Here is a 12,753-nt window from a genome sequence, read left to right on the forward strand (position 1 = left end):
CGAATTGCGAATAAAACAAATCTTCCATAGGTCGACAATCACTCGCATCATTACTCATAACAATCCACCATCCAGCAGTAGCTCAATTCCGATCGAAATGATTCGTTATTCCTGGCCACATCCACAGCAGCACTGTCACAATGGCTGCAAAGTTTTGTAAATCTAACCGCTCATCCCATGTCACAAGCTCCAAAATGCCGCACGAAAGCCGGAGCCATATTCGTTTCGGAATATTCGATCACCTCACCAGCAGAACAGTGTCGGAGGATGAGCACTTTTCGACTTTCCCCCTGTAGGACGATGTAACGTTTCGTCCCTTTTTTTCGTTTGCTTATCGCCATATTCGTTTTTGGAGAAGGTCCATCGAAGCGAGACGAAGCGCAAGCACTCCGAGGTCTAACTTTTCCGAGTGTATGAATTATGGATTATGAAGTTTGCGTTTGTTGGCTGGCGGCTGCAACCGTCCGCTTTGGGGAATTGTCGGTTTTGCGAGAAACTATTCTACAGTCGGGTTTGGGTTGTGTTTGGTGGTTGGTGGGGGGAGTTGAAGTGTGTGTGTGGAATAGCCCACTGGCATAAGGACGCTTTCGACATCGTTTCGAGAGATCATTCGTAACTGTCGTGGCACGTTTTGTCGCATGTCACCGGCGACCACGGGTGCACGCGAGCGGACTTTCATTCTTTCCATATTTTTCGTTTACTGCTTTACGTCTGCACATGTGTGTCTGTGTGTGTGATTTGTTCGTAGCATATTCTCATACCAATGTGTTTTTCTTTTCGATTTTGTGCTTTCTCCCCCTCCGGTACGTAGGAAAACTGACAGACGATCTGAACGGAGCGAGTCTTCACAACGGACCCAACCATCATCATCTCGTGGTCAGCAATGGTACGAGCAACGGCAGCACCAACAACAACAACAGCCACCATCACCACAACAACAACAACAACAGCATCAGCAACAACAATAACAACAACAAGTGGAACCCGTCCTGCAATCCGCTGCTGCAGAACCAGAAGGCAGCCAATCATCTGAGCATGAATCATAACCTCCAGAACCATCATCACCATGCGGTGGCTGCGCTGTCCTCGCCCTTCTCCTCGCTGCTCGGTGCGGCTGCCGGCGGTGGTGCGGCCGGCTATCTGCTCGATCCGCTCGGCGGACTGAACAAGACGACGGCCGCCAACCACCTCTTCTAAGACGGCGAGAGCGGCAGGCTTAATTAGGGAATGTTGGGAGCGTCGGTTGACCCTCCCGAATTGAGTGGCGTTGAGCGGTAGAAGCGCTGTACGATTGGAACACCTTAATTTTTGCCCGCGATTTCACGCCCACGGAACGTGAGCTGTCACTAAAAATAAGTCCCCCCAGCGGTGGAAGGAAGTGCGGCTTCCGATCCTCCGGGTGGATTAATTAAGCAAACGGTACTGCATGTACGGTTTGAGGTTAAGGTCCTGGAGGGCACAGACAGGCACGGTGACGAGCGTCAGTCTGTCATCGTCAGCGTAGGTGACATTAATCAAAATGGGAAAAGAACAAGTAGAACTAGGAAGGAGGTTTTGTAAAGCAGGTCGAATGTCAGTGGAAGAATGGTACGGTTGCAGTAAGAATGGACATGAAGCGATACGATCTTGTATACGGAGCAGCACGGGAAGAGTCGCTTTCCGTTTAGTGTAAGATCGTTTTGTTGACCACGAGATCACTTTTATTCAGACAGAGTTGGTGAGGCTCAAGCAGCAGAATTCAACCGTTTAAACTACTACTACTACTTTAGTACTTAGCGGCAATTAGTGAAGAAGCGTATTGTAAATAGAGTCAGAACGCGCATCAGAGCGCAGGTGCGCCGCAGGTGTACGGGTATGCGCCCAGGTTTACATCAACGATCTTACCACTACTACTATTACTTACACTTAATACCCAAAGAGTCGTATAGGAAATGGTGCGAAATACGTGACATTCTGCTGGAAGCGATCCAAAATGGTTGGATCCAACGATTGCGGAAAGTTTCACTCAGCCAAAAACTTTCGATCGTCCGTAGAGGAAACCGTGTTCCGCGGCCCCTTAAATTGTTGTACAGCTACAGTGTAGGACGTGACAGGTAGAGTTCAGACTTCAGCTTTGTAGAGTTCACTAGAGGTAGCTTCCCTGTAAATGCGTCACTGGAAGCTATAAGGAGATGTGTTTTTAGTTTCTCTTCTGTTTAGTGTTTGCAACTGGAATCGCTCAGCCAGGACAGCTAGCAGTAGCAGAGGAAATGGAAGAGAGCGTGACCTAAGATATCCATAAAGAAATAGTTGAAATCAAGCAAAATGTAAACCGAACCGAGCTCGTCCTCCGCCAAATTGTACGATAGGTCGATGCTAAGAGTAAGTCAAATATACTAAGAATCGGATCAACAAAACAAACCGTGTAGATCGACGCACGCATACGCAATCGACGGAGTGGCGGCGGCAGGTGATTTGTTTGACGTGCCGAAATGGACCGTCTGTCGAACGTCTGCTGCCGGATGGTGGGATGATTACGGGACGGACACACGCACCCTGAACACAATGTGTGGCCGGGCGGGATGAGCAGGGACGATTATATTTTAAGACGATCAACTACACACGACCGGAATTCGGGGGTCTATTTTGGGCCTTGCCAGCTCAGGTGATTGGAAAGAATACTTTCGCTCTTTACGGACTTACTCTAGCCGCGTGTCAGCGCAGCATTCTTCCATCGATGACGAAATCGTATCCAACGCGCGGCTTACTCACGCGGGACGCTTCTCGAGCGGTGAAGTTCATCGTCCTTGGGGCGTGGAAAATTCGGATCAAAACGGAGTATCGCGTGAATCCTGGGCATCGCGACAGTACAGTGACAGCAGGCAATCGTGTACTGTTGTCAAGACGCTACCGCTGTTTCCATTTGCTGGCCACTTTCGCCTCTAGCGTATTCATCTCTAAATTTAGCCCGTGGATTGGGTTTTTGTGGACGTTTCCTCAAAGTCGTTGTCCACAGTAAGGCGGCATATGGGGTAGCAAAGGCGACAGGACGGATGTTGTTTCACGCTGCATTTTATTGGACCACTTAAACCGGACGACCATGCATAACGGCTACATCGTGAGATCTTTCTTTTGGGTCGTCCGTTTGGTTAAGCCTTGTTGGTAGAATTTATTCTCGTAGCGTCCCGTTTGAAGTTGGGAAACCCATCCTCAACAAATAAACGCGTCCAGAGCACGCAGGCCTTGCTTCCAAGCGAGGACGCTTGCACGAAAACAAACAAAGGAAATGACCATGGAGGTTGGAGGATCGTTTTCAATAAAAAAGCGACGCTCTCGACGCGTTTTGATCGTAACCTTGAGATCGTAACCCAGGGACGGTCGGTTGGGCGGCGGCCGAGGGTTGCGTGTTTGTTCTAAAATTAGCTCCAATTCTGAAGAGGTTAAGCGCTGCGGTGTATTGGAGCAGGTTTTCCGGACCGATTCGAATGGAACGGTGAAGATCGGTCATAAATGAGGTGGAAAAGTACGCGCTGCTCTCGATCGTTGCATGGCATGAAATGGAATCGACACTAGGAGTTGGTGAGTGTGTGTTGCAAAGGTCATCCCCGTGGAGGTTAGCTCAACATTGCTCAACAGGTGAATCATGGTAGCGAGCTGGTTTGTCTGTTGTCTATTTCCGTGTGGCGTTACATTAGTCAGCTGCTAATGTTGGGACGGTGACGGCCACGCATTTCTGAGGACATTCCAACGTAATGAAGCTGCATTCTCATTAAACGCTGGCAACAGACCGTGCAAAGACGGGTAGCGAACACCTCTCGGTAATTGGTTAGCGCCGATGGAGACTGAGAACACTGTATTAAGTTCACTAACCATGGGTAGGGCAACATCGGTACAAGGTGTGTATCGAGAAGAAGGTGCTGTTGGAAGATTGAAACCTTGCTTATTGCCACGCAGCAAGAGGCGTACGAAACGCACTGTAAACAATCTCGAAAAATGTGTGTGATGCATCGAACTGCGGCACTCTAGACGCGTGTTTGAATGCACTTTTGGGGATAGTGAGCCAAAATGATTGCGTCATTGGTATTGAATTGGATCGAATAAACGGGTTTGGATGAGCTTGCATGTGATTACTCTAGTACTCTCTACTACTTTGAGTTGCTTAACACACACTTTATCAAACAAATGCAAGACACATACTTGCTTTTCCAGTGACAGTTTAATGTGCTCTTTAACTGCCATAAAAAAGTATGTAAAAAAAACTCACCAAAACATCTTCCGCTTAATGGTCGGCTTGGCTCCTACTCTCCAAATCTTTCTCCATTGCCGTTTCCATCCATTAGGAATATTTTGGCAGCTGAATTTACGCAAAAATTCTCCACCCTTCCCCTCTCACATGAAAACACGCACCAAAACCAAGGCGTCGTGAGTGCGTCGCTGGCGCAAATCTGTCATTTGGACGGAAATAAATTACTCACGGGCTATCTGTCTGTCCGGCTGGGGCGCGTGTATGCCGGCCCGGCGCGGCATGGAGTTATCCCAGCGCGTGGCCGGTAGCCGCAGGAATGTTCTCGAAATAATGATGTGTATTTTATTGTAAACACGTCACCAGGCGGCACCAGCAGGAGCATTTTGCAACGTATTGCTGCTTGTTTTGCTACAACCAAACCGAAATCGGATGGAAATAATCGACAATCGGGCAAACGCGTCGTGAGTGGGAAGGGAAAGGACACCGAAAGGACGCGTTGCTCATTCTCCGTTCACTCCGCGTTTTCCCGCTCATTTGATGTATTAAATTTCGGAAAAACAAAAGTAATCCCTTGCCCAAGGGGGAGTCGGGGTAAGCTCCCCTTTCGATGGCGATCGGTTGCGCCGTTGTGCGCAGCCGCGGGCGCATGTTTTTCCATCGCGCGCACGCCAAACGATGGACGCAAGAAGTTTAAAAGCAATCGCGCTGGCCAGAGCGTTCATCAGTGTACGAGCGACCGCAGCTTAGAGCAAGTTTGGTGAGCAACGAATCGTTGTTGAAAGAAAACCCCGTCGTACAGTCACTACGCAGTAGCAATAATGGCTTTGGAGCGTCAAGTTCGTGCTAAGGTTGGTAGTGTGAAGTGAACTTGGAAGTGTTTAGTGGGATTGGAAATCGTGGCAAGTTACTAAATGGTTTCATTTCGTTTGTGTCACTGTTATTCGTGCAGATCGCTGGCAAGCGTGATCTGGAGAAGGATAAGGAAGCGCAGTACTGGATCGAGGAGGTGCTCGGTGAGAAGTTCCCGGCCGGTGTGCTGTACGAGGACGCCCTTCGCGATGGACTGATCCTGTGCAAGCTGATCAACAAGCTGGAACCGGGCGCAGTGGCCAAGATCAACACGTCCGGCGGCCAGTTCAAGATGATGGAGAACATCAACTTGTTCCAGCAGGCGATCAAGAAGTACGGCGTACCTGATCTGGATGTCTTCCAAACGGTGGACTTGTATGAGAAGAAGGACATAGCGCAGGTCACCAGCACAATCTTCGCACTCGGACGAGCGGTAAGTTGCGCGAGATCTTGTTGGAGCTCCAGGAAGGTCACAGTGTCTTATGATCAATCTTCTTCACTCTCCGCCCCGCAGTGCTACAAACATCCCGAGTTCCAGGGACCGTTCCTGGGCCCGAAACCGGCCGACGAGTGCAAGCGCAACTTCACCGAGGAGCAGCTGAACGCGGGCCAGGCCATCATTGGGCTGCAGGCCGGCACGAACAAGGGTGCCTCGCAGGCGGGCCAGAACATTGGCGCCGGTCGCAAGATCATTCTCGGCAAGTAAGCGGGTGGGCCTCGGCCACGAGCACCGGTCCAGGAAATGTGTACAAACGGCATCCATCACCACATACACATCACAGCACACAACACCACGCGCACACATGCACACCCTGTATGAGGAGCCCCGTGACCTACATACGGAAAGTCTCACCCTTTCACTCCTAGATACAGAGACATCCACAGACACAGAGAGCAACATCAACATTTATACGAGTGTGTAAGATATGGTAGGAGAAGAAGGAGGAGAATGAGCGCAGAGGATAGAGTAGAGAGGTAGTAGACGTGCGAGCGATCCGTGGAACTCCAGGAAGTCTTCCACTGGGTCGACTGTTGCGAGAACTGGTATTACTGTTACTTGGCGTACGGCTTTATACACCTTGAGTTTTATGTAATTTAGCTTCAACCCTCCCCTAAAGTGTGAAGTAACTGCGGGAGAGCGGTAGGAAGAACTGGTTGTTTTTGTAAGAAGGGAGAACAAAAATTCGTTGATAATTTATCTGTAATAAAATTAATACTATTTCGTACAAAAACCACAAACAAAAAACCCACACACGCGTGGTAGTATTTTGTCTCGCCCGAACGTTACGATTATTAGAAGGAGGTGTGAAAGCAAACATCTCCAAACGGTTGGCACACTTTGTGTGGCGGTTGCATCACTGTCCCAAGGCAAGAGCAATCCACACCCACACAGCTCGTGCCTCGCTGCTGCTGCTTATGCGAGAGTTCTACATTTTTGACAGCTCATAAAACTCGTCCTCGGAACAGGCGGCACGTTTCGCAAGGTGTACCACTTCAGCAGCGCGCGTGTGAAGTGGGGGCCATGATCTTTCCAGTCCATTAGCCGCGTGCCGATGGTGGTCGGGTGTGGTGGAATTTCCCCCAACCGTATAGTCCGTTGAAGCCGCACACACCCAAGAACACGCGGAGATCTTCTTCTACCGAACGCTGCCCAAACAACGTGCGTGCGTGTATCATTTTGTGTTTCGTTTGTTTGCTTTTCCTTGGATTTTCCCCGCCGAGCTAGTTTTGGAGGCCGAGTGTACGTTGCACGGGTTTCGGGGGACCTTCGACTAATTTTACGCTTTTCGGTGCGCGGATCGGTGTGGCGTCTCGCGCGTGTGCTCGGCCGGTCAACCGGGTCGAGTAGCCGGACTTGAATTACCAGCAAAGGAATGTCGTCCACCCTGTGCATGGGATGAAAAATCGGCTGAACGGTTGGCGGATCGTTTGCGAGTGATTTATTTACACGTCCAGGGCGATCGATTGGCGAACTCGAACCGGCCGGGTGTGGGTTGCAATTCGCTACCGAATGGCCGATTTTCCCATACGGTTGCAGCGAACGATTGTTTAGCTTATCGGATGTTTGTTTACAAGAATGGCGAGGGAAAATCTACCACCAAAGGGCCTATGGGAAACGTTTCTTCAGCTTTATTTGCTTTTACGGCGTATTTTAGGTGGGGTTTTATACGATTTTTAGAACGAGTTGAAAATTGAACAGTTTTTCTGTTTGAACGAGAAAAAAATCACCAAAAACGAAAGAAAATGGCCCTCTGTGGGGAAATGAAGGTACCATTCGGATGGTGCGAAGAAAATTGCACTAGGTGGCGCTGTAATCATAATAGGGAAAAGAGGCTCCGCGTTTGTTTATTTACATTTAAAAAAATCGTTTCCTTTTTTATGTTTTATGAATTATAATTAAATGTATGTATTATGATTAAAGGAAAAGAATCTCTCAAGATGTGAAGAATGTTTTTCGTAATAACCAAATAATAATAAAATGATTTCCAATGGACCACAAACTATACTTTGTGTTTTATATTCTCTATTTCCTACTAAGTGTGACTTGTAAACCCACCCACAGCGACAGGTTCTACGTGCAATTTATTTTTATTGACTTAGATTTAATTGCTTGTTTACAATGACTTCCCAGCCGCATGTTTCTTTCCTTAATAATCCGCTGTGACGTTCATATTTATTATATCGTCTCGCGTTTTCTTTTCTTCGCGACCCCTTTTTTCTAGCTCGCTCACCGCGCAATCCGTTCTATTTCTGTTCTGCACGCTGCATTATTTCACCTGCAGCTTTTACGTAATACTATTACTCAAATAATCTTTCCACACGTCAAGGTGATCGTGCCGACGGAATGCACCGCCGGGTTGGATGCGAGTGAGTGTGTGTGTGCAAGAGTGAGAGGTTTTTTGCACAGAAAAATGCTTTACCGATCGGTAAGATCGGCTTCCAACATTATACAGGCGATTTGTTTGGCCGAGTAAACAAGCGCAGGTTCAGCGAGAAGGCCTAATGATGCCCCTCCTGCCTGTTTAGTGAAGCGGGGTGAGCGAGGGGAGAAGCGGCAAAGATAGGGCAAGTATAATTTTAGCAGGTGAAAAAGAAGTATTATAAAATGAGAAAACACGGCGCGGCTATTTTAAGCAGCATATCGTCATTTTTGTACAACGGCCGAAAATAGAACTCTTACCACTCCAAGCCACAAACCGGACCAAACGCACTGCCTGTCCCACCCTGACTGTGTCGATCCTCGTCGCTTGTCCATCAGCTCCAGCATTCATGCAATGGAACGGAAACGTGCCGGGTGGCCTACTGGGTGGGTGTAATTGCAATAGTTGCAATGGCAGTGCTTCGGCGAAAAACTGAGTTACAAATTCCGACCAAAAGTGGAAACCGTTCAACACACACTTTCCCTTTTTTGCGCGAAACGCAACCCTTAAACCGACACACCTCGTAAAAAGCGAGCACAATCAGACTTACTGTCGGTGACTTTTCCCACCTCTGCCTCCCAATCCCGAGACGTCCACTCAACCAACGAGATGTTGCTCATAGTTATGTCGCTGTCCGCACGCGCGCCCCCGGCTGACATTTATACTTGCCATTTTATTTCCCTTCGGGTGTCATTTTCATACCGTGCCGCAAAAAAAATCGCGTCATCCCCACTCGCACACACACACACAAGAAGAGGAAAAGGTACAGGTTGAAAGCTTGCAGTGGCACGCGTGGGATAGCCTCGTGCGGATTGTCGCAAAGAGGCGCAACAACGGAAAACATTCTGGTGTGTCGGTTATGAATCATCCTGCGATGATTATTTTCTCGCGGACTGTACCGTGTCCATAGCTGTGTTTTGAGGAAGGAACAAAACAGGAGATGGGGAAGAGGGTTGTTTTTCGCGTGTTTTCTTCTTCTAGTGCCACGAAAGAATGTTTAAACCCTTTAGTAGAAGGTAAACTATAGAAGAAAATGCGTAATAATGTTTGAGTAAGTGGAAGAAATTAATATACTAATAAAAGAAACAGATTAATTAAGGTAAATAAAAAGTTGTAAATTCGTGCAAAACAACAAAATAATACGAGAAAATAATGAAAAATACAGCAAATTTTGACATCAAATAATAGAACAGACTGGATGAAAACAGATGGAGGAAATGTGTAAAGAAACCAAAAATATTTGGGAATGGTTTTTTTTGACAAACTAATTGCTATATTCTGGGTTAAACGTCTTCATTTGACACTGTCTCCCAATGTGTCTGTTACTCATCTGTTGATCTGTTTGTTGACTGTGAACCATTGCCTCCGCATCGCACAATGGCTGTGTTTGCTCGCCTTCAACTTGAGGGGTGAATCATACTTTTCCGTCAGAGAAAAATTTACCACCACCAAAATGGAACATGCACACACCCGCAAACGCCCGTTACGAAATTGAGTGATTGGGTCGATGATGGGCACTGAATTTATGGCCACATGCCCGGGAGCCGCAGTAAGAGAATCGCCGCTCGACAGCAAAACGTGCGAACAAGGATGAGTTACACCGGCGAAACGGTTTAATTGGTAAATGCTTGGGTGGAAATGTTTACGAGCACGATCGTGCACGATACCGCCCCGCGTGCGAATAAGAGAACGGAAATTACATTTAAGCACACCCGGCGTGGGGGAAAGTTATGATCGTTGAATTAACCGAATGTCATAGGGTCAGTTGTTTCTTTCACCCCGTCGTGGATAAGGAAACGCTTCCATTGCCCGCATTTCGAGTCCTTGACGGTGAGCGAAACCGTTCAACCGAATCTGGGTAATGTAATGGATAATCATCCCCCCCTTTTCCGGATGGTTAAATTGTTTAGCTCGTGCAGTGCGCGTTTTGCCACATAAACCCACGCGATCACGGCCGATGGATTGATCGTTCCAAGTGAAAAATGCCTATTAATGTGAGGTGATTTTTCTTCCGCTGTTTCGAGTCCACCGCTACCGTTTTGTGGACTGTGGGCATGTGGGAGGACCGGTTGAAGATGGGTTACTCACCGGTGACCAGGAACTGGGGAGAAAGCACCCGTACCAGAAGCACTTCATCCCTACGACCGTACGAACGCTTTGGGGCGAAGCGTTTTCTCCTGCGGCAACTATTTTTGGCAGATGAGACCGGAGATATATTTTTAGTGAAGCTCCAATCTTTTCGAGAACCCACCGCTTGGGTGATCTTACGAACGCGCGCTGAGCGTGAAATGAGTCGTTTTGTAGGCCGGAGCGTCGACCAACAGATTTGAAAAGTGTGCTATGTTTACCTGTGACCGGTGAATTGGCATAACCGGCATGCGTTATGCTATTGGGTTAACGGTTAGCACTTGTTTTGCGATCGTTTTAAAATGTTGAGAAACAAACTCCTAGAGAAAAAGGAAGGTTTTGTATTATGATCACGTTTTATCGATTCTAATGATCCTCTTGACACGCAGACTAGACAGACATTAAACACGGACATGGTCCATTCCAAGCGACGCTCTAAAATAGAACATTTTCCAGCCAAAAGAAGGAAAACAAAGCCGCCTGGCTAGTGGTAACAAACCCAAAACCAATACCACCCGCGTTCCGGACAGGCCGTTTTTCTCCCCAAAAAAGCGATCAAAAGTGTCGATTACTTGTCTGAGAGAATGGAAAGCATGGGCAAGATGTATGCGTCGAACTCCCCTGTGACCTCCGCGTATCCGTTGCGTTTTAAAAAGCCAATCCAAAAGTGTTTAACGTGTTTAGGAGTTGTAAAGGTGTTCTTGTTTTTAAGCAGCGCCATTCCATCTTTCTCTTTTCTTCTTATTGTACGCAGCAACTCTCTCTCTCGTTCACTCATTTCCCATCTCTCGAACGACTGCGAATGTAGTGTGCACACTAAAAATAGCTCTGCACACGAAAAATTTTTGCTCTAAAGGTGTACCAAATTCTTCTATTCCGTGGATTTGCGTCCCTTTTTTCTCCCACAGCGTGTTTTTTGTGTGCTTCCGAGGTGTTTTTCTGCCCTGCCTTCCCTAGCTCGGCCGTCCCACAAATGCGATCTGCCTGCGTTGGAACGCGAAAGAGCGAACGGGATGATTAAGCCCCGCGAGTGTGAGGTGTTTGAGTCAAGTCGAGAGGCTGTGGAAAACATTCCTCATTTTTATAAGTGTGATTCATACGACTCTGGGCTGGGTGATGAGTGGCGTTGGTGGGTCATAATTTTCTCGCCCAGTACCAGGTACGCTTTCCAATTTAGTGCTGATGCACTATGGGAGAGTGTGAGAAAGCGAGTACGGGCACATGGGGGCACTTAGGTATGCTTGGGCGTACGTTTGCTGCCTAGCTGAAGCTGATCGGGAACGGGAAAGAAACTACAGCGTGCCGGGAGGAACACTTATACTCCCACTCACAAGACGAGCACGAGGTTTTCCTAAGGGTGCGTGACTTTTGCCTTTCTTGCTCTCTCTCTAACTCTTTTTCACCATGTGCCCCTCTCTAATCCCGATAGCATCACCCCGTTTTAGGAGGCAGGATTCATTTTTGCCAGGATCGCGAAACGTCAGCGACAGTTAAGGCACGCCGCATGTCATCTTTGACCTCGCTCGTTCGTATGGACGATTTTTCTTGTGCCGCATCCTCCCGTGCGAAGATAATTGATGAGGCACGGCATCGGTTCGCCGGGCAGAAGAGTAATTACTTCGCCCGATGCTCGATGACAGAGGATGAAGATATCGCGAACCGTGGCGAAGGCAAACATTGGCGCGATGGAATATCGATTATGTTACTTTGTTGAACAGAATGTGCATGGATCTCCCCGAAAAAAAGGAAGGAAGAAGTCGACCATAATTAACATTCCATCGTATGCACTCGAGAGGCAAATGTCAAGCGGTGTAGAAGACGGTTCAGTTTGTAAAAATGCAATGGATTTCTTTTTGTCGTGTTGGGGGTTTATTTTTGGAGCAGACTGAGCGTTCTTTTTTTTTAATTCTGTTATTTTAATTAGAAACAAATTCAAGCAAATTGTATCTCTTGCTGATGATTCTAACAAACATCCTAACAGAGAACATCTAAGACTCTTAAAAGGCGCATAAATAATACTGACTTTTAACCTGCCTCTATCTTTGCAGTGATCAACACCTCTGGCGGTATAAGAATTTGATTATTTATGATATTTTTTTCAAGAGCTCTTGGTGCTTGATTCCCTTCCCAATTGAAGTATCGCACATCCGCCGCTATAGGAAGTAGTAAAACATCTTTTCATTTTCATCTGGTTTCAGGGACCGAAGGGGACCATAAGCACAAAAATCGCTCGTGATGATGTTAAAAATATGTGATTTATGCCGTTCATCACGGGCCGCTCGCGTCGCAGAGACAGGGGGCAGATCGGAGATTGAGATCAAACAGTTGTCATCCTCGTCATCGGGCCATCTTGTGGCGTTGAGTCATCGACTACTACTACAGCAGCAGCAGCAACAGGTACCGAAACGCTCAGCCTAGATCGCGAGGGAAGGGAGAGGAACACCTCGCCGAACGGTCAGAGGTACAGGCAGAAAAGCGAGATAGAGTGACGTGTGTTTTTTCACTGGTGATGAGTGGATCAGTGGTACCATTTTCCATTTCAGTTTTCCCACTGTGCAACTGTGGATTGCAGCGTGTGGAACTCGAACCCAGGCCTCCTCCGCAGCTTCAGCCCGCAGGACGGTGGGATGC

The 12,753-nt window shown here is 47.7% G+C and overlaps 2 protein-coding genes across 3 annotated transcripts in view; both read left to right on the forward strand.

Moving 5' to 3' along the window:
* Nucleotides 1-2,398, forward strand: part of LOC120900513 (paired mesoderm homeobox protein 2A-like) — a 36,506-nt gene extending 34,108 nt beyond the window's left edge. Inside the window, exons 4-5 of one of the 2 annotated variants that reach the window (XR_005739214.1) lie at nucleotides 812-2,093; nucleotides 2,184-2,398. Coding sequence is in view for 1 of the 2 variants with exons in the window: in XM_040307607.1 (XP_040163541.1) it covers nucleotides 812-1,197 (386 nt within the window). In the remaining variant the exon portion in view is untranslated. Of the gene's footprint in view, nucleotides 1-811 lie in introns of both variants that reach the window. The other variant, XM_040307607.1, reaches the window with a different exon arrangement.
* Nucleotides 2,399-4,925: 2,527 nt separating this feature from the next.
* LOC120900514 (muscle-specific protein 20) lies at nucleotides 4,926-6,324 on the forward strand. Its single transcript, XM_040307608.1, has 3 exons — nucleotides 4,926-5,073; nucleotides 5,175-5,507; nucleotides 5,589-6,324. Exons 1-3 carry the CDS (start codon nucleotides 5,044-5,046, stop codon nucleotides 5,778-5,780), a joined length of 555 nt encoding a protein of 184 aa, XP_040163542.1. The 5' UTR covers nucleotides 4,926-5,043; the 3' UTR covers nucleotides 5,781-6,324.
* The last annotated feature ends 6,429 nt before the right edge of the window (nucleotides 6,325-12,753 follow it).

This window comes from Anopheles arabiensis, chromosome 3 (assembly GCF_016920715.1).
Source record: "Anopheles arabiensis isolate DONGOLA chromosome 3, AaraD3, whole genome shotgun sequence".
Lineage (NCBI taxonomy): Eukaryota > Metazoa > Arthropoda > Insecta > Diptera > Culicidae > Anopheles > Anopheles arabiensis.